At 42.2% G+C, this 22,623-nt stretch overlaps 1 protein-coding gene across 1 annotated transcript in view; it reads left to right on the forward strand.

The window, feature by feature from the left end:
- The window catches only part of RNF11 (ring finger protein 11), a 36,803-nt gene extending 19,707 nt beyond the window's left edge, over window positions 1-17,096 (forward strand). Inside the window, exons 2-3 of the mRNA XM_004588664.3 lie at window positions 12,704-12,873; window positions 15,199-17,096. Coding sequence (XP_004588721.1) covers window positions 12,704-12,873; window positions 15,199-15,370 — 342 coding nt within the window. The 3' untranslated portion in view covers window positions 15,371-17,096. The remainder of the gene's footprint in view (window positions 1-12,703; window positions 12,874-15,198) is intronic.
- Window positions 17,097-22,623: the final 5,527 nt, after the last annotated feature.

Below are 22,623 nucleotides of genomic sequence, written 5' to 3' on the forward strand. Positions count from 1 at the left end.
GAAGGGAGTGGCCCCCAGAGCTCAGGCAGGCCCGGGCACAGCTCACCACAAGCATGTGGTGGCTGGCTTCTGGGCACCCCCAGTACTTTTAATAGACTCAAATCATATTCTGCTTAAGGTTAAGGGGGAAAAAAAGAAAGTTGTATGGATTGGAAGTGTAAGAAAACAGTGCCTAATTTCTAAGGGATTATAGATTCTACCATTGTTTTTCAAACAGAAAAATTAATCTGAAGTAGAAACTTTGAAGCCTAACTCAGTTATTTGCAGAGTGATGTAAGAAATTTTCAAGTTTGTTTTCAACTTTGGATATGTGATAGTAACTAGCACTGTTGGATACTGTATGCCAAGTGTAAGATTTATTATCTTAATTTCTGTAATGTCAGCTTTCATTTGATTCATTTCCAGTGTGACATATTCTTTAAATCCCTTGAACTCCTATATTATGTGCTTCTCGTTGTTGATAAGAAGCCTTGTAACAAGTGTTTTGAATTCTGTATCCCCCATTTTCTTGATGTATTCCTCAGTTAACTCTGGAGTTGGCAAAGGCTTTTGCTCCTTTGCAGGGGAGTCTTCAGTAATATTCATTGTGCCTCTGTCTGTTCCTTTACTCTTGGTCATTGTACTTCTGGTTACCAGATTCTTCTTGGGGCAGGTTTCTCTGCTGTGTCACCCGCAGGTCTACAATTTGATTTTCCTTATTGTGGTTGGTACACGGCTCTTTGTTTGCAGTCACTTAAGCCACTCCCTCCAGCGATTTCCAGGTTCGGGCTATAATGTTAGGCTTCCACCACGGTCTGTGTAGCCCCAGTTCCTGGCTCACCACTCTCCACCTCCTGTGATAGTTACCAAAATTAAAGACTTGTTCCTCAAAAATTACCATCAAGAAAGTAAAAAGATACTCAAGAGATTGCAAGAAAGCATCTGCATATCATTTTGCTGATCAGGAATTGCTGTCACATAACAAACTTATGCACAACTCAATCATAAAAGACCAAGTAAGAGGGAAGATGTTTTGTGTCCTTGCTTGAAAAGCAACAGTACTTAAACCTAAATGAGATACCAGTGTGTTCCCAGTAGGATTGTAGTGGTCAAAAAGAAGGGGATGGGTGTTATGTTGTCGCACTGTGGATGATGCTACAGCGTGGGACACCCTGCTTTCCTGTCAGAGTACCTGGTTCACATCTCAGTTCCATTTCCATGGATCATGGGAGACAACAGATAATGACCAAGTAACTAAGTTCCTGCCAGTTTCCCAGGGATTCCTTTGCAGTATACGTGAATGGAGTTCCTGTTTTCTGATATCGGTCTGGCATAGTACTGGCTGTTTTGGGCAGTTAAGGAGTGAAGTAGTAGATGGAAAATATCTGTCTTTCCCTGGCTGTTATTGTGCCTTGCAAGTATACAGAAATGAATAATATTTTTGTTGTGACACCATGGGTCAAGCTACCCTCTTCCAGACAAGCTTCCTATATCTAGGCACCATTTATGGCCCAAGTACTTGGGCCCCTGCTGCCTAAGCGATTGGCAGCCATTTGGAGGGTGAACCAATAGATCAAAGGTCTGCCCTCCTCCCCCATCTCTAATTCTGGTTTTCAAGTTAATGTAAAAAAAAAAAAGATTTTTAAAAAGTTGGGTTTGGGGAATAATATAGAAATTGAAACCTATAGTTGAGCTGAGAACCAGCAAGTTGGTGCTGATTCATTGCAAAACATTTGGGTGGCTCTACGAAAAATTCAGCAGCATTCTTTGAGGTATATACCGCAGGAAAGTGAAAACAGGTCCTTTCAACTATGTACCTGAATTTATTTTTTATAACTTATTTAAAAGGAAGAGTCATGGGAGGAGGGGAGGAACAGAGAGAAGAAAGACAGAGAGATCATCCCTCTGTTTGATCATTCCCCAAGTAAACCAGGAGCCTGGAGCATCTTCTGGTCTCCCAAGTGGCTTCAAGGGCTCATGGACTTGAACCATCTTCGCTGCTTTCCCAGGTACATTAACAGGAAGCTGGATCAGACTCAAAGCAGTCAGGGCTTGAATCAGCACCCAAATAGGATACTGTCACCACAGGCAGAAGCTTTTTTTTTTTTTAAGATTTATTTTAATTACAAAGTCAGATACACAGAGAGGAGAGACAGAGAGGAAGATCTTCCGTCTGATGATCACTCCACAAGTGAGCATAACAGCTGGTGCTGCGCCAGTCCGAAATCGGGAACCAGGAACCTCTTCCAGGTCTCCCACGTGGGTGCAGGGTCCCAAAGCCTTTGGGTCGTCCTCGACTGCTTTCCCAGGCCACAAGCAGGGAGCTGGATGGGAAGTGGAGCAGCCTGGATTAGAACTGGCGCCCATATGGGATCCTGGCAAGTTCAAGGTGAGGACTTTAGCCGCTAGGCCACGCCGCCAGGCCTGAGGCTTTATTTCTTATGTCTAATTAGGAAAGAAGGAGTCATATTTAGGAAACTATTTTAGTTAAAATTACCTATGAAAGATTATGAAGGGCAAGTTATGAAATGTGGTTAATTTATGAATCTATTGGAATGTGTGCCTGGCCCAAAATTTGTCAGGTTAGGAGCAATTTAGGGATAGTAGATATGGATGAGGTTACTTTGTTGGCTGTTTTTATATTTCCATATTAAAAGGAATTTTAGCATCACAAGGACGAAGACCTTAGCTGCCCAAACCCACCCACCACATCATGTCAGCCCCAAGTCTCTATCTTGATTTCTGCTATATCCTGTATATCTAAAACATCATCTGAAATATGGTTGCTTGCTCAGTAAAATGATAGTTGGTACCTGGCTCATAATGAGGTCTTGATTTTTATCTGTTAAAGGATGAAGAAGCTTATGTAATAACTTATGTTGAGTTGCCTGTAGTGATAATACTCACTAGTTTACCCCATTGTAGGATGCGTTACAACTCATTATAGTAAGTGCTTATTTTTTTAAAATTAATAAATTAATTTTTGGACAGTCTTGACATAATTAGGGTAAAAAGTTTCAAGCACTACGGGAAGATGGGCAAGACAATTGGTTCCGTATTGTTTCCTTAATATAGCTGATGTAAAAGGGGATTTTAAGGGAGAAGCCCCACCCAATTTCCCACCCACCCCAGGTCCTAGATGTGGGGCATGCTCCGAGGGTCTTGCTCAAGTGGTTTTGCTAGTTCACCAATTATGAATTGCTGCCACTCTCACCACTCCAAGCACAATGAGGTTGTTGAAGAATCCACTGATTGACATAGTCCATCATAGTGTTTCCATTTGCCCAGTATTTTCATTGCAAACATATAGTTGAGGTGGTTGATTGACTTATTCTGTCTTCTGTCTTTTGATGGTTAGGGTTCTGAGTCCGGAAGCTCGATTGGGGGGATCCCCAAAGAAACTAGTAAGTGCTTAGCTGATATTTACTTTATAAAAACAAAGCTAGCAATTTCAAATCATTAAGAAACAAAACAGGACTCAGCATGGTAGCCTAGCAGCTAAAACCTAGTGGTTAAAGTCCTCGCTTTGCACACTCCCGGGTCGCATGTGGGCACTAGTTCATGTCCTGGCAGCCCCTCTTCCCATCCAGCTCCCTGCTTGTGGCCTGGGAAAACAGCCCAGGACATCCCAAAGCCTTGGGACCCTGCACCTGCGTGGGAGACCCAGAAGAGGCTCCTGGCTCCTTGGCTTAGGGTCGGTTCAGCTCCAGCCATTGCAGTCACTTGGAGTGAACCAGTGGATGGAAAATCTTCGTCTCTGTCTCTCCTCTCTGTATATCTGACTTTCTAATAAAAACTAGATGAAATCTTAAAAGCAAAAAACAAACAAACAAAAACAAAGGCCACTTCAGCTTTCAGGAAACAGTGCTCTTTTTCTCTTATAGACCACTGTATTTTGTGCCAATCCGAAGCCGGGAACCTGGAACCTCTTCCGGGTCTCCCACGCAGGTGCAGGGTCCCAAATCCTTGGGCCGCCCTCAACTGCTTTCCCAGGCCACAAGCAGGGAGCTGGATGGGAAGTGGGGCTGCTGGGATTAGAACCGGCATCCATATGGGATCCCGGGGCATTCAAGGTGAGACTTTTAGCCGCTAGGCCATGCCGCCGGGCCCAACCACTGTATTTTGTATACTGTCTCATTAAATAGAAAAATCACATTTTTCAATATCATAGATGTGATGTTGGCTTTTATTCCACTGTTTGAAATTATTTAGGAAACACATAAATAGTAATCTTTGGGATGTTTTGTTTGTTTTTTTTTTTTTTTTGGCCTTAAATGAAACTGCCAAAATAAGAAAAACATTCCCAGTAGGAGACTGCAGCTGGAGAGGGGGCGGTGCCAGCAACAGCTCGTAAGGCTGTCAGGATCAGAAGAGTTGGCTTTTATTTCTTACTGGAGGAAAAGATACAGCTTTTGGTGACAAGCTGCATTCTTTAGCCATGACTTTATTTTTCCTTCACCACAAACCAGACTTGTGCTATTTCCAGCATAAGCACATTATTTAGGCCCTTCCCCACTCCATCACTCCGTTGTCTTAGTTCCTGAAGTGGTATCATGTGCCCCAGATTGAATCCAGCTTCTACTGCAGTACCTTTCAGCTGGTCACGTTTTACTTCTATTTCATTTTTAGTTTGTAAAGTCTTTAAGATTAAGGCCTGATATGTGCTTTTTTTTCCCCCATGGGTGAGGCCTGACATATTCTTAACAACGTTTACAATCTCATAATTGTTATTGCACCATGTATTAGTAAATAATTGGGATACTTCTGAGATTTTTCTCATCTGAAAATCAGACCTTGCCTTTTTGGTGTGACCGTGTATTTTCTGTTGTCTGCCTCATCCTATGTTGTGTTTTGTTCTAGCTCTTTTCTATGGTGCTGTTTTTACCATAACTTTCATTTTGTCTTTCTTTTTTTCTTTTAAAGATTTATTAATTCAGAAAGTCAGGGTTACATAGAGAGAGATACATTTTCTCATTCCTCAACCCTACATCTCCATCTAGGTCTCTTACATTGGTACAGTGGCCCAAATACTTAGACCATGTCCATTGCTTTCCCAGTGACCTTAGCAACAATCTGCTGCTGGAAGTGAGGCAGCTGGGACTCAAGCCTCCACCCCTATAATGCCGAACCAAAGTTAACCCTTTTCTTGAAGGCAGAAGCTTTTCCTTCAATTCTTGTAGGATTTTAAATGTTTTATTTTGCCTTCAGACTTGCATTGAGGATGAATGAATTGCATCAATGAAAAAAAAATCTAAAATTATTTTATCTTTATTTGCTTCTCCAGTTGAGGAGCTTCATTCACTTGGGGAGTGAAACAGCGGATGGAAGATTTTTCTCTCTGTATCTCTTTCTCTCTGTTTATCTACGTTTCCAATAAAAATAAGTAAATCTTAGAAAAAAGAACTTAAAAAAAAAAGTAGCCAATCCCCAAGTGCTTTGCGCCTATCTAGTATAATATACACTAAATACCACTCTCTTTCTAAGATTTTTTTAAGGCCTTGCTTAGGATTTTTTTGTTTGTTTCGTAAAGGCAGATATACAGAGAGGAGAGACAGAGTGGAAGATCTTCCGTCCAATGATTCACTCCCCACGTGCTGTGCCAATCCGAAGCCAGGAGCCAGGAGTTCTTCCGGGTCTCCCATGCGGGTGCAGGGTCCCAAGGTTTTGGGCTGTCCTCCACTGACTTCCCAGGCCGAAAGCAGGGAGCTGGATGGGAAGTAGAGCTGCCGGGATTAGAACTGGCACCCATATGGGATCCCAGCACATTCAAGGAGAGGACCTTAAGCATTATGCTATCGCACCGGGCCCCTTGCTTAGGATTTTGACCTATATATAGTAGGAAGCTATAAAAGGAATTTTAATGGTGGAAAGGAAGGATGTGGCCAGGGTTTAGGATTGGAGTTGTTTTGAAAAGATTACTCTAATTGTGAGTCATTGACATGGAAATTTTGCTAGCGAATACTGCACTCTTGGGAAGAAATAAGAGCTGGAATATTGTCAGTGGACACAGGAAGAAATAAATTATAGTAATATTGAAAACTCACTGCAAGTTGGTGATATATTGAAAATGAGAGCCTTAGAGAGGGAACTGCCATGGATGTGTATGTATGAACTCAAAAGACAAGATAGGCACATCTAAGTTTGAAGTGATTTTGAGACATTGTTAAAGAGCGTGCGGTTTAAAGGAAAATCTAGACTGGAAAGGTACAGTTTAATCATTCTTATCTAGAAATCTTAGCTGTCAGCATGGACATAGTTTTTAGTATAGGCAGGTGGAATGTGTAGGACAAAGCCTTTAGAGCCACTCAGGCCAGGAATAATCAGTCTGGAGTGGTAGTAGGGTGGTACTCTGACCAAGGAGTGTAAGGCAAGGCTGTTAAAATGTATAACCAAGATTATCCTATCATGGCATCCTATAGTGATCTTGAGAAACTGGCTTTGTCAACTCTTTTTTCTTTAGGATCTTTCTCTTCCTTTTTTTGTCCTTTTTCTTTTTGAAAGTAGAGCGAGGAGGGGTGTTGTTCTTCCATCTGCTGGTTCACTCCAGAGGGCAGCTTCAGCTGGAGCTAATCCGATCCAAAATCAGGAACCAAGAGCTTCTCCTGGGTCTGCTATGTGGATGCAGGGGCCCGAGGCCTAGGGCCATCTTCTCTTGCTTTCACAGAACATTAGCTGGGAGTTGGGTTAGAAGTAGAGCAGCTAGGACACGAACCAGTACCCATATGGGATCCTGGCACTGAAGGTGGAAGTTTAGCTTTGTATGCCACCGTGTTAGCCCCAACTTTTCTCTTTTCTTATTTAACTTACTTGTTAATCTGTTTAGAAAGCCTGGTGGTAAAGCATGCATTGAAGCTAGATAATCTTGGAATCTGAGTCTAAGCTATGCCTATGCCTATCTATCTGTTCTCCAATATTTATTTTTCAATATTTATTTATTTTTAATGGAAAGGCATACTTTATAGAGGAAAGGAGACCCAGAGTGAGAAAGATCTTCCACATACTGGTTCACTCCCTGAATGGCCATAACTGCCAAAGCTGATTGGATCTGAAGCCAGGAGCCAAGAGTTTCTTTGCAGGTCTCCCACACGGATGCAGGAGCCAAGGCTTGGGCTATCCTCCACTGTTTCCCCAGGCCTTAAGCCGCGAGCAGGATGGGAAGTAGAGCAGCTGGGGCACGAACCTATGCCCATGTTGGATCCAGCGATTGCAGGTGAAGGATTAGCTATCACACAGGCCCCAAACTCTTGCCTTTAATCCCTCCCCTAAGCATTACAGTCATTTGGGGGGTGAACCAATAGATGGAATAAATAATTGTGAAAGATCACATCTTAATTAGTTTATTATAATTACCGTAATAAAATACCACATACTAGGTAACTTAAGCAACAAATTTTATTTTCATACAGTAGGAAACTAAAATTCAAAATATCTCCTGACGCCTTTTTCTTTCTGCCTGTGTTCTGACATGGTCATCTCTGTGTTTCTTTTTCTCTTTAATGTACAATAAATGTTAAAAAATGCTACCTTTAGTGCTGGTGTTCTGGTACGATGAGTCAAGCCATGGCCTTTAACACTGGCATCCCAAATAAGCCCTAGTTTGAGTCTTTGCTGCTCCACTTGCAATCCAGCCGCTTCTCATGTGCTCGAGGAAGCAAGAGAAGATGATCACAGGCCTTGGGTCCTACCCATGTGGGAGACCTGTGTGGAGTCCAGGCTGCTGGCCTTGGCCTGGCCAGCCCCAGCCATTACAGCCATTAGATGAGTAAACCAGCTGATGTGAAATATTCTCCCTGTCTCTAATTCATTCATTCTCTCTCTCGTTCACTCATTCTGCCTTGCAAATAACTAAACAAAACTTTTTAAACATAAGTACTAAATTCTTTCAGATTCTTTTAAAATTTGCTTTGAGAAAATGGATGTAAAGCAAGTACTAGACAGTTGCCATTATCACACTAAAGCACACTTTTTCCACCAGCGATCATTCCTAATGAACACTACAAAATTTAGAGGCACAGAAGTCTTTGCAGGTGCTGTAAGCACTCTGAACATTGTCTGAAAAGGGCACACTTCTTACTGCCAGAGCTGCACGTAGGCACTGGGACATAGGATATTTAGGATATTCAGTATTTTTTTTACTTTTTATTGTTTTTTCAGCTAGGAATGAAATACAACTGCTGTGCACACAAACTCCATCGCTGGCATTGGGGGGTCCTTTAGACAATTCCTAAGTTTGGTCCTTAAGACAATTCCTAAGTTTGGAAAACTCCTAGGGCTTAGCATGTAATTGTATTCACAGTTATGAGTTGTTAGAATAAAAGAAGACAAAGCAAACCCAGAAAAGGGAGAGGTGCAGAGGAAATTACTCTCAGGTTAAGAGTCCTGTGATTCATAAGAAATAGCATTTACTTTTACCATATTGGTTACTCATTACTATGTCAATTAATTCCATAATGATGTAAATTTTTGCTGATGGTATGTTGGAGCTTTTAATTGATCGGGATGATACTCTGCTGGCTCTGTCTTCAGACCAGAGAGGGTATACCTAAGAAGCCGTTGAACTTGACTAGACAATAAGATGCTGGACTCTATGTTTGGTATATGCTTGCAATGGGGGAATCTCAACTGAACTTGAACTGTGGTTATGCAACAAGGTGGAGGAATCCACCATGGTGGGAGGGTTTGGGGAGGGGTGGGGAGAATCCCAGTACCTATGAAACTGTGTCACATAATACAATGTAATTAATGAATTTAAAATAAAATTAAAAAAAAAAAAAAGAGTCCTGTGATTCAACACATTCCAGGACCTAGTTAATTTCTTTTTTTTTTTTTTAAAGATTTATTCATTTTATTACAAAGTCAGATATACAGAGGAGGAGAGACAGAGAGGAAGATCTTCCATCCGATGATTCACTCCCCAAGTGAGCCGCAACGGGTCGATGCGCGCCGATCCGATGTAGTTAATTTCTCTACTGTGCTCCTGTGAAGGGTTGTCTATATGGGCAACTCATTGGACACTCGGTGTTCATGAAAGTACTGAATGGGCACCCACTGCTTAGTTTGCAACCAAAATTCAGACTCTCAGAAGAAAAACAGGTGTTCAACATAACTATGTCTATACAATGAGTTTAAGCACAGTGAGTCTCAGAAAGTAGGAACCGCCTCCCAAAAATCTTTTAAAATTTACCGTTTTCATGCTGTCTGTTCCTTTCAGTGTCTTTCTGGTTACTAAATAATTAATGATAACAAGGACATCTTACCATTGTAAGACAGATATGATAAAATATGAAAAATGAGGGGTATGTTGTAAGAACGTTGAAGCCATAATCTTTAAATATCAGGATGCCTTAGTCATTTCCTTCCCTTTGTGAAAAGTTGCATGTAAATCAAAATCAGATTGTTGAATCATATCTAGAAGTATCTAGAAGGTCCTGAGAAGGGTTTCTTTAGTTTAACAAACAAAACTACCAAAATGACAAATACACCGATAAATGAACTTTCTGTGGTGAGTGTTTGGCATAGCACCTTAGGAGGCTGTTTGAGTAACTCACATCTTATATTGGACTTTCTGAGTTTGATTACTGGCTCTGCTTCAGCTCTAGCTTTCTACCAGTGTGCGCCGTGTGGAGCAACAAGTGATAGCTCAGATAAGGCCCTGACACTCACATAGGAAGCTGTTGTGAAGTTGCTGGTTCCTGGCTTTAGCATGCCTCAATCCTGGCAGCTGCTAGCCTTTGGGGAGTGAGCGTGTTGATGGTAGGCCTCCTTTGTCTCTCTGACTCAAATATTTAAAAGATTTTTTTTCCCTCTTAGTATCTATTAATATGTTTCTTCATAGAGTCTTTTTTCTTTTAAAGATTTATTGTTTTTATTGGAAAGGCGGATATATATAGAGGAGGAGAGACAGAGAGAAAGATCCTCCATGCGATGATTCACTCCCCAAGTGAGCGCAACGGCCGGTGCTGCACCAATCCGAAGCTGGGAACCTGGAACCTTCTCCAGGTCTCCCACAAGGGTGCAGGAACCCAAAGCTTTGGGCCGTCCTCAACTGCCTTCCCAGGCCACAAGCAGGGAGCTGGATGGGAAGTGGAGCTGCCGGGATTAGAACCGGCATCCATATGGGATCCGGGGCATGTTCAGGACGAGGACCTAAGCCACTAGGCCACACCGCCAGGCCCTTTTTTTTTCTTTTTATTTGAAAGGCAGATTTACAGAGAGGAGAGACAACAGAAAGAAAGATCATTCAATCTGCCGGTTCACTCACCAAGTGGCAGAAACAGCCCAAGTTAAACTGATCTGAAGCCAAGAGCCAAGGGCTTCCTTTGGGTCTCCCATGTGGGTGCAGGAACCCAAGGACTTGGGCCATCCTTTGCTGCTTTCCTATGCCATAAGTAGGGAGCTGGATTGGAAGTAGAGCAGCCAGGACACAGACTGGTGCCTATATGGGATTCCAGCACTCGAAGGCAGGTAATTAGCCTGTTGAGCTGCGGTGCCAGTCCCTCTTCATAGAATCAGAAAAGAAAATTGAAAATCTGTTTTTTGGGGCTTGTGCTGTAGCATAGTGGGTAAAGCAGCCACCTGCAAAAAAAAATACTGGCACCCCTTGTGATTCCTGGCTGCTTTGATCTAGTTCCTGCCAATGTTTGTGGGTGAGCAACAGAGGATAGACCAAGTGCTTAGGCCCTGCTTGCACATGGCAGACCTGGAAGAAGCTCTTGGCTCTTCCAGCTTCAGACTGGCCTAATTCCAGCTGTTTTGGCCCTTCTGGGATGGAGGATCCATCTCAGTCTCTCCCTTCTGAAGCCCTGCCTTTGAAATAAGTAAGTAAGAGAGGAGAGATACGAGTAGAGGGAGATAAAGAGACAAAAGTTTCCCATCCTGAAATCCCCAAATACTTGTAGCAACAGCAACCGCTACAGTAACTTGGAAGCCAGGAACGGGGAGCTCTTACTTCCTGTGTGGATGGCTGGGACCCAAATTTTGAGTCATTACCTGTTAACCCCAGGGGTGCATATTAGCAGGCATTGTTCATACTTAGAATTCTAATTTAAATATCGCATGACACTAGATGCTTTTTTGGTTTGGATTTAAGATTTCTTTATATGAAAGAATTACAGAGAGGCAGAGTGGTCTTCTCTTCTGGGTTACTCTCCAAATGGTTGCAGTGGCTGGTCTGGGCTGGTCTGAAGCCGTTAACCAGAAACTTCGTTGGGTCTCACCTGTGGGTGCAAGGGCCCATACACTTGGGCATTCTTCTCTGTTTTCCCAGGCCCTTAGCAGGGAATTGGGACCGTAGTGGAGCACCTGAATCTTGAACCAGCACCCATGTGGAATTCTGGCATTGTACATGGCTTCTTTACCTTCTTTGCCACAGTACTGGTCCCATTGTACTAGTTTTTATATATTTCGTCATATAGCTAATGAATGGCAGTGCAGAAACAATGTTTTTTACTTAACTGTGAAAGTTCCTTACAAAGTTTACGGGCCCAGCGCTGTGGCCTAGCAGCTGAAGTCCTCTCCTTGAATGCACTGTGATCCCCTATGGAACAGGTTCTAGTCCTGGCAGCCCCACTTCCCATCCAACTCCCTGCTTGTGGCCTGGGAAAGCCTTTGGACTCTGCACGCGCGTGGGAGACCCAGAAGAGCTCCTGGCTCCTGGCTTCAGATCGGTGCAGCACTGGCCATTGAGGTCACTTGGGGAATGAATCATTGGACAGAAGATATTTCTCTCTGTATATATCTGACTTTGCAATAAAAATAAATGTGTTTTTTTTAAAGTTTACCTACTGGGTACAAAACCTTGAAGAAGCAATGTGCCAAACAAGATTTTTGATGATCAAAAACTAAAGGATCACTCAGTTTTTGGTCATACAGAATATGTATTTTAGTCCCAAAATATTTGCAGCAAACCCAATGGTTAAAATACATAATAAATGAATTTCAGGATTATAAATGTAGGTCTAATGGCAAGTTAGTAATGTGCATACTGGTAGGCATACTGAAGGTAGTTTTTTTAAGATTTTTTTTTTTTTTTTTTTTTTATTACAAAGTCAGATATACAGAGAGGAGGAGAGACAGAGAGGAAAATCTTCCATCCCATGATTCACTCCCCAAGTGAGCCGCCGCAATGGCCGATGCTGTGCGGTTCTGAAGCCAAGAACCAGGAACCTCTTCCGGGTCTCCCACATGGGTGCAGGGTCCCAAGGCATTGGGCCTTCCTCGACTGCTTTCCCAGGCCACAAGCAGGGAGCTGGATGGGAAGTGGAGCTGCCGGGATTAGAACCGGTCCCTATATGGGATCCCGGGGCGTTCAAGGCGAGGACTTTAGCTGCTAGCCACGCTGCCGGGCCCAGTGTAGTTTTTTTAAATTGCATGTCAGATCTCTTTATATTGGTTTATTTGTTGGTGTATTCAGAATGAGCATCCATGGGTAATAGGGTCTTCATGTGAAACTTTCTAAATTAACGTTCCATGTGAGTCTTTGTTATTTGTTTTTATATCCTTTAAAAGTAGGTCCTAAAAATAAATGTAAATTTTTGATGTATCTGTGTATGATTTGTTCCTATAGCTAAGACAAAGACACAGTCTGCATAGCAGGCCAGCCCGTGTCTCTCCTGGAACCACCCTTTCCCACCATATACAACTTTTTACCTCCATTGAAAGGAAAACATCATTTCCAGAAAACATTTTTAAGAATAATGCTTTTTCTCAACTTTTAAATGTTTAGGAACAAGTTCCTGTTCCAGTGTATCATCCAACACCCAGCCAGACTCGGCTAGCCACTCAGCTGACTGAAGAGGAACAAATCAGGATAGCTCAAAGAATAGGCCTTATACAGCATCTGCCGAAAGGAGTGTATGACCCTGGAAGGGATGGATCAGAGAAAAAGATCCGGGAGTAAGTTTTTATAAACTTATACTTTTCCTTCTGTACTTTGGAAGGCAGACATACCTAAAAAATGGTTGTATTTATAGTCTTGCTGCTTCTCCATTTAGATTACAGTTGATAATTGCAATCTTTTCCAGCCATGTGAATGTGAACTGAGGCCAACATCACTGATGGGCTTGTCAGTGGGTTTTTGAAAAAGTTTGTCAATATTTTCAAGGTTCTATACCCATTAAAGATGGTTGTCATAGGGCTATATTCCTTCTCACTAGAGCTTTATGTATAAAATGCTCAGTATAGTTTTATTTATCTCCCAGACCAAGATCTTGCACATGCTGGGATACTCTGACCCAGCCTAGTATAACCCATTTCCTAGCTTGGCCTTTACCATCAGATGCTGCAGCTTGGCCTGGTCTGACCCCGCCCGCAGTCCCAACTCTTGCTGGTGGGTGCTGCAGCCTAGTCCTTCCCAGCCTTTCCCCATCCCTGGCTTTCATGCAAATCAGTAGGTGTGATAGCCTGTCCTAGCTTGGCTTGGCCTGCAGCCTATCCTGGCTCCCTCATATGCCAGTGTGGTTTGGTTTGGCCTGGCCCTGCCCAGTCTACATCCTCCTCTGACCCCCAGAGCCAACCCACACAGCTGTCAACAAGTTAAGCAACTCTGCCTAACCAGCACCCAGCCCTGACTCACATGCTCACAAGCGGGAGTGATGGCCCACTAGGGGAGTTTCCCAAGTTCTGCCAACAGGTGCTAGGCCTTTAATTTACCCAGCAGTCTGTCCCCCAGTGTTGGCCTTTGTGTATGCTGGTGGATGTTGGGGCTCAATTCTTTGGTGTGCCTGCCAGAGCTACAGCCTGAACTACCTTAGCCTGCTCCCAAACCCAATACCTATGAGTTTTGTTGAGTTTCATGGTCATGCCTAGATCACCACCCTTACCACCCCCAGCCCTTAAGCAACTAGCTAGTATGGCAGTCCCACAGGGGTGACAAATGACCCTCCACAGAATCTGCCCCCAGACCCAGTTCTATTGTGAGCTGGTTAGTGTCATGGCGCAGATCAATATGGCCTACTCCCTGGTGGGTACTATGGTTGAGCTCTGCCGGGCAGGCCCCCAGCCATGGCTTTTGTATGTGCCAGTAGGTGGTGGTTGATGCCAACAATCCCAGCTCAGGTCTCCAACATGGGCTGATGTATTGGTTTGGCCCCAGACATCCTCCAGTTTCCCTCCTCTAAACTGCCCTGTCTCAACCTCCTCGTTACCTGCAAGTGTATCCAGGTTGATAGAAGTCCCCCAGAAGTCACTCCTCACCTGTCACATTCTCCCTCAGCAGTCCTCCCTCCTACATATCTCCAGACCCATTTCTCTGAGCAATCCACAGTCCCCATGCCCGGTCCTCTGGTGGTGTGCCCTTCCAACTTGGGGCCCTGTCTATCTACCCAGGGCCCTCTCTGTCTACCCAGGGCCAAAATACACTCTCATATGGGTCCCCAGACACTGTTGGCATGCCATCATTAAAAAGATACGAATATGTGAGTATGCTGGCGCACTGGTATAATTAACATAAATTTGGCATTACCCAGGCAGTATAGCACTTGTCTAGGCACAGTGCAACCTAAGCCATTGCCTACAGCTGGGGTCTGTTTATAAACCTGTGAAATAATTCTATGAAGCCTGATGAATTGAAAAGTTTACTTATGGGAATATTTCTAAATGGTATATACTGTCGATGAGGTCCCTGATGAGAACACCCGTTCTCCTTTTGTGCTGCCACTGGCCTCACCAGAAGAGACATGGTGTGGTTTCATTTGTGGATGGTTGGCTGAAGCGCACAGCTGAGTTCAGCACTAACACTTCAGAGCAGAATCTGCCTAGACCCTTCTGAAACCCTGCGGACTGGGTTGTTTCTTGATAAGTAGGCTGGGATTAGTGCTTCTGTTTTTGCAATGTTGTTATGAAAATGAGAATTATATTACTCTGGGATTACATTGAACACTCAGTACAAGGAACAAGGTAGATACCTAAAAATGCCTACAGATGTTCCCTAATGTATACCATTTGTATACCATTTTAGAAGCATAACAGTGGATTTGATTTCTTTCCTTTGCTGTGTTGATTGCTTTTAAGCTTTGCAAATTGCTGGGGAACTAGAATAAGAAAATATGCATGAATCAACACTTACTAGGAACATTTCCAGGCATTTGTAATGACTGGCCAATTGGATGTTACCATTCTGTCTTGTCAGACTAACACTGTCTGCAAAAGGGTTTTAAAGGGAATTCTGATAGGCCACCTCTCTAAAAATGCCTTCTCATTTTTCTCCCTCACCCTCAACAGGTGTGTGATCTGTATGATGGACTTTGTGTATGGGGACCCCATTCGATTTCTACCGTGCATGCACATCTACCACCTGGACTGTATAGACGACTGGTTGATGAGATCCTTCACGTGCCCCTCCTGCATGGAGCCAGTGGATGCAGCACTGCTTTCATCCTATGAGACTAATTGAGCCAGGGTCTCTCATCTGACTTCAAGTGAACCATCAGTTTGGTGGTTTTGATCTTTTGTCACTGAGCCCAAAGAGCCAGGGATTAGGAATTAAGATCATGCACAAAAGTTTCCTAAAAATTCCTGGATGGCTGCAGATGTTGGGGGAAAGTATGTGATATTTTAGAAACTAGGGGGGAAATTAGGATGGTATTTTTATGTAAAGCCTTGACCCAGTGCTTAAAATATAATTGTATTTAGATCTTATTATTGCTCAAGTACATAGGAATTGTGTAAAGTGTTACAGCAGCTGTATATGTTTAAACTGTGTGTGTTAAAGATTAGGAAAAAGATAGTGGTTATTTTTCCTAAGTGAATTAACATTCTCCCCGACCCCACTCAGATTCTTTTCTGAAGTTGCTGGCATTTGGGTCAAGGTTTTATTAAAAGCTACATTTTATAACACTGGCACAAAAAAAAAAAGTAGTTTTAAGCTTGTTTGCACAGTTCTTTTTTTCCATTGGAAATGGAACTCATTGCCTTAGGTCCTTTTAAATAGTGTATTATTATTGTCGGGGCTGGCTCTATGCTTGAAAATCAGTTTATTTATAACCTATTATAAGTGCTGTATTATGTTTGCAGTTAGGAAATGCAGAATTCAAAGTGGTCTCCTAGCTTGTAAGAAAACTGAGATGCACTATCCCTTTTCTGTTAAACTGAAATTAATGGTGTCAAGAAACCAATTCTAGTAAAGTCGGGTTATAATATTACCATTTCTTATGTGTTTTATCTCATTCTTTTGGTTGTTAATATGGTGATAATTGAAAGTCAAGGTAAATTTTAAATATTAAGATTTCTGATTTATTGAATTATGCCACAGTGCTTATGTAAAAGTGAATGTGGCATCATGGTGAAACTTAAATAAGAAATAGTTTCTCGGTTGTTAACAATTTTGAAATGTTCTTTCTTGTGACCTCCTTCCTTGTTGTCTTGAACCATAGCAAAAGGATACTGCATCTCTTCTCCCTGTAGTGCTGAGGTCATTGAAGTTATATAAAACACATCTCAGTCTTTTGTTTCTTGGGAAGATATTTGTTAAGTCCTGCTAGCTAACTGATGAGACAAAGCAGGGAAAATCAAGATAAATGTGTTTCATGTTTTGCACACAAATGCAGAATTTGTATAACCACATGACTTCATAGTTGTGATTTCAAAAAGAATTTTTCTTGCAGTTAATGTAAGAATACTCTAAATCTCTAAGCTTTTGAAGTGTTAGAGGTAGAGATGGTCTAGTAATGTAGTTAGTGATGTTTTATTTAGCATGTGTGTATTTTTTCTTATGTATTCAAAAGTGACTTCTTTGTTCAACTCAGTGATACTACATCTAAAAATCATTTGTTAGTGAAAGGAGAAGCTGTCTCAACAATGAAGTTACTAGTTTATATTGAGTTGAATATTTGACTCTAACAGTTTTCTACATTCAAAAGACAAATTTCTTGAATGTTCTTTATAAATTACATTATAGAGGACTTCACTATAAGTACTTTGAAGATTTGACATTCATCTGTAATACCCATGCGTTAGTTAATTCCTTGTGAGCCTCATGATGGAAAGATTTAAAGGTGAATTTGCAAAAGATTGAATGAAATTAGATTATCAGGTTCTGTTAATTTGTTTCATGTATCTTGTTTAAATTTCTGTTCATTAATTTATATCCACCCAATTACATAAAGCAAATTTTGAGGAAACCCCTGAAGTTGTGCAATATTTTCAGTGATAATTTTTTATTCTTATGTTTTCTACTACAATATGATATCTGTGTTATCAGGTATTATAGTCGATTTTCCGGTTTTTTCCCTAGATTGTTAAAATTGGTAAATGAACTTTTTTTTAAATCATCTTTCATGTTGCAGTTAGTCTTTCTTTATTAGAAAGCTTGCTTTACAGAAGTTTGGCGATAATAATGAAGGAATCAATATTGAGTGAGATGATTACTTTTTAGGAATTTTGTGTTTAACTTTGTTTTTCACATTGATATTAAAAAATCATCAATTTTGGTTTTCACTAAGTTGTTAAATAAACTTACAAGACAGCTATAAAGGGCTGAAGTTAGAGTTAATTACATAAGAATATTCCCCGAAAAATTTAACCCTTTAAAACTTATGTATAAACTTATTTTTAAATTGCTTTGAAATGTGTAGGTATATGCATGTATATACTTTGAGTAGTTTTTAGAAATTTCAGTAGTGGGGGTTCGTTCCATTTCACTAGTTCACCCCCTTAATGCCCATAAAGGTCTGCTGGGCCGGGCCAAAGCCAAGAACTAAAAGCAATGAATGCAAGTCTCCCCTCTGAGTGGCGACATGTAACTCCCCTGTGAGCCCTCACTGCTGCCTCCCAAGGTCTGCATTACAGAAAGTCAGGAGCCAGGCGCCAGTATCAAACCCACACACCTTGGGTCCAGGACACAGGGACTGCTAACTGATGTCTCAATCACCAGCACAAGTATCTTCTCCCAGGAAGTTGACATTTTGTCCAAGCTTAGAAATTCGCTAGTTGCTAAATGTCCAGTAATAAGAATCTAGATATGGGCACAATGTGTTTAGGCTTTCAAGAAAAAAATTAAAACAATAATTATTTTAAATGCAAAATTCATCATTTTGAAGTATTCTCAGATATCTCATTTAGATCACATTTTTACATTTTCTAAGTGTTCTTTACAGGAAATCTTTCAAATCAGTGTTAGAATACTCACTGCTATTGATGTCTACCTGGTAAGACATAAACAGCAGTTTCACAGAGAAGAGCACATTGCAGTGACAAATTGTATACATACAAGACAACTGCATAAGGAAGCAAACATTTTGTAAAAGGAGAAACAATGAAGTCAAAAACAGCAGCCTGTCATCCTGAGACTGAGCATGGGAAATAGGACAGAAGGTAAGTCTCCTCAGGCATAATTCAAATGACATGTGCTGGCTGTTGCTGAACCCACAAGGAATCGGGCATACTCATTTCTCAACCAGTGACAGAGCGTGGAGTTGAGTCTTAGCCAATGTAATAGCCTCAACTAGTTTTTTAAACTTTAATTTCTAAATTAGTGAAAGCAAGAAAGGTTGAATTTTTAGTTATCTCCTAGAGTAATGTTAGATTACTTATCTGAATTTAAATATCATGTCTTTATGTGCTGGATAGCAGAGAGGACAATATTGATAGCTTTTTAGCCTCTAGGGAGTACCGCTTTCATTCCTTAATATCTGTTCATTGGTGTTCTCGAACTCAAGTATCTACTTCACTAACTGTGAGCAAGACATGGCTTGTGTCTTTTCTTTCTCCTCCTCCACTTTTTTTTTTCTTTTTCCATTTAAAAGATAAACAGTCTAGAACTCGAGTATTCTAGACCAGTATCCATCAGGCAAGTATTTGACTGACTGTATTGAATTATCCACTTGAAAGACATAGCTGAATTTCTTCGTTTTCTCTCCCCTCTTAGTCCAATTTTCAAGTATTTTCTCCTTGAAGTCTTGTGTCTCAGCTTCATTTCCTCCCTATACATTGAGGATGGCTTCATTTCCCTGTTCCTTTCAGGAATACATCATTGTTGTAGCTTGGCTTTTAAAAATATTAGAGTCATGCCCCAGTGCAGTAAACTAGTGGTTAAAGTCCTCGCCTTGCACACACTGGGATACCATATGGGCACGGTTCATGTCCCAGCAGCCCCACTTCCCATCCAGCTCCCTGCTTGTGGCCTGGGAAAGCAGTTGAGCATGGTCCAAAGGCTTGGGACCCTGCACCCACGTAGGAGACCAGGAACAGACTCCTGGCTCCTGACTTCAGATCGGCTCAACTCTGGCCATTGTGGCCACTTGGGGAGTGAATCATCGGACGGGAAATCTTCCTGTCTGTCTCTCCTCCTCTCTGTATATCTGACTTTCCAATAAAAACTAAATAAATCTTAAAACAAGAAAGATTAGAGTCAGCTGTTGATCTGTTAAATGCAAAAAACAACTTAGGTGCTTATTAAATGTTTGCTAAATATAAAGTAAAAATGTTCTGCCTACAAATTTTCCATCCTTGGCTTTGATCCACTTTTAAGAAGTTTTCCTGAAAGATGCGTACTGGTTAACCCTCCAAATGCCTGTAACAGGGCTTGAATCAGTCCCATATGCATGGAACCCAGTGCTCAGTGCACAACTCCCATGTGAGGACTTCAAGTATATAAATGTCCCAAATTGCTTTTTAGTAGGAAGCTGGAATTAGTAGAGCCATGACTCAAATTCAGGTGTTCTGATATGGAATGTGGGTGTCAAGTGCCATGTTAACCACTACGCCAAATGCAGGTACCTGCCATGTTACCTTGACAAAAGCAATGACTGATTGACCATTGCTTCCATTTGGACAACACACCCTACTCTGGAAAGAATTTCAGATGAACCCTCATGGCAAATTCTACTCTTAGAATTCATGAACTTTGAGATAATGGTTTTGGTGATATATTTGAAATTAAACGTCCTGTTCAAAGCTATGGATTCAGGTAAGCCAACTTTTCTGATTTCCTACACAGCCTGAAATGCCAAGTCCCACCGAGTATGGGATGATCACTCAGCTGATTGAGAGCCTTCTCTTTTTCAAGTCTTACCACTGGGGAAAGGAAGATACATTATTTTTACTAGCAATTCAGACTAATCAAAGCAATTGGTACTGGAAATTGACTTCCATGTGTATGTAATCCTTTCTTCAGTAGCTAAGATTTTATGTATTTGGAAAGAGAGATGATTTATCCACAATTTTGCTCCTCCAAATGCCCACAAAAACTCAAGCTGGGCCAAGCTGAAGCCAGGAGCTGGGAAAACAGAATGACTCAAGTATGTAAGCCATCACCTGTTGCCTCTGGGTGCAGAGTGCATCTAGGACTCCAACATGGGCACCCAAACCAGCATCTGAACTGCTGTGAGCTTCTGTCAAAGCAGGCATTCTGGCATAGGGAAGTATGCCAGACTTATTTTTATTGGAAAGGCAGAGTCACAGAGAAAAAAGACAAAAAGATCTTCTGTTCACTCCCCAAACGGCTGTAATGGCTGGAGCTGAGCTGCTCTGAAGCCAGGAGCTTCTCTCAGGTCTCTCGCACAGGTACACAATCCCAAGGCTTTGGGTCATCCTCTGCTACTTTCCCAGGCCACAGCATGGGACTGGATGGGAAGTGGAGCAACTGGGACACAAACATTGTCCACATGGGATCCAAGGATTTAGCCAGTAAGTCACCATGCTGGGCCTATGGAACAGTGCATTTCGGCTGCCTCTTGAGATGGTCTCATCCTGGGTCAGAGTGCCTGGTTGGAAGGCCAGCTACTCCATGGTTCCCATCCATCTTACTCGTGTACCTGGAAGGCAGCTGTCACTGGCCCAAAAGCTTGGATTCCCACCACCTGCATGGGAGACCCAGATGGAACTCGTGGCTGCACGGATTTAGTGAGTAAACCAGCCGATGGAAACTCCATCTATTGCTGTACCTTTTGAACAGGTAAATCTTAGGGGGAAAATCAGCTTGCTATCATGCTGATCCCAAATTGCTTAGGAATGTGTTCACTCTCTCCATTGTGTATTTTTGCCCTGTATTTCTCTGCATGTTCAGGTAGCTGACTTATTGTCCCATTGTTTTATTTTGTTTAATTTTTTATGTCTTCCCTATCAGAACAAGTTCTGTGAGAGCAGAGCATTGATTACACACAGGCTAAATGAAAGGATGGAAAAGATGGGGCAGGAAGAAGAAGGAGTCAGCATTTCTGATGGCAACGGGTCTGCCATCCTCGGGTGGCTCTCTGAAGGAGAGGGACCTCACAGAGTTTGGGGAGTGGCAAAAGGGCAAAGGTGAGGCTGTGCATGGGCAGCCTTGTCACTGATTTGGACCTCATGTGCAAGAACTCCACTGTGTCTCAGCCCGACAGCTTCTAGGTCTGAGAGGGTCTGAAACTGCATGTCTGACAAGCTCACAGCTGATCCTAACAGCTGGTTTGGGGGGCCTGCAGTTTGAGAACCATTGCCTGAGGGATAAACATTGAGCCAAGCCAAACTGCTTTTCCTGGAGTTAAAAGAAGCTGCTGCATGCTTTGCTTTAAGACATGACTAAACATAGTCGCCAGCCATGCAGAGAACCCAGGTCAGCGAAACAACACAGAAGCCGGACTCCATGTTTCCCACAGGTCCCACGCCTGCAAGGCATGCAGGTCTTAGGTGGCTGCAGGCCTCAAAGCTGTGCTATGAGTTCATCCTCAGCACCCCTGTGAAACAGTAAACATTAACTCCCACTTTATCTGAGAGTGAACTGATTACTCAGAGGCGAAGGTGATCCAACTCAGTTTTGGACACAGTCCAGATGTTATCCCATGCGATTAATAGTATATAGAAGTCAGATTGTTAGACCAGGCTTTTCTCATATTCTCATGCCGTGAATTGGCTTACAGCCTCTTGTCCAGAGATAGCTGCAGAAGGTCAACTTCAGCCTAGCAATGACAAAAATCTGGGCTATGCACCACTTTGATCCACAGATGTGATGTGTTTGTCCAGCTAAACCTGGCCATTGTAGCTGTTGGGGGAGTAAGCCAGCAAATGGAAGCGTGATTTCGGTCTCTGCACCCTCTCGCCCACAGCTGCCTCTCAAATCTATTTAACAAGGGAAGGAGGGCGCTGAATGTCTTCAGCCACCTCTCCCTTCTGGTTTTCCAGTGTTCCTACCCCTTACTATCACAAACCTCTTCTGGCATGGTTTCTACATTCTAGCCTGAGTGCAGACCTGAGGCTCTACTGGGAAAGCCTCACTTCCTGCCTTCACTTCCCAGCTCTACCTTTAGGTGAACTCAGTCCTTGTATCTTCACCATCATTTAATGAACAATACCATTGCTCAAAGTTGGACCTTTCTGGTGCATAAACTACGTGGCCCCCTGTGACACAAATATACTCCTTGTATTCCCTACCACAATTTTCTGTCGTAGTGTTATTAGCTACTGCTTTTCTATCCCAAGAGTCAGTGTAACTTGAATCTAAGTTTAAACTGTTATTTTTACAGTTTTATCAGCAACATAGCAAGTACGGACTTGAGAGTTCAGCTATCCGTCTTTAAATCTCTCTGCTATATAAAGGCTGTGTGATCTTGGGCAAGTTATTTAACTTGTGTGTGTTTTCTCATCTGTTAAATGGCAGCAGTAGTGCCTACTTCACTGTAGAATTATGAGGGTTGTATACATGTGAAGTGTTGGAAGAGCAGCTGGTAGAGGGGT

This window comes from Ochotona princeps, chromosome 2 (genome assembly GCF_030435755.1).
Source record: "Ochotona princeps isolate mOchPri1 chromosome 2, mOchPri1.hap1, whole genome shotgun sequence".
Lineage (NCBI taxonomy): Eukaryota > Metazoa > Chordata > Mammalia > Lagomorpha > Ochotonidae > Ochotona > Ochotona princeps.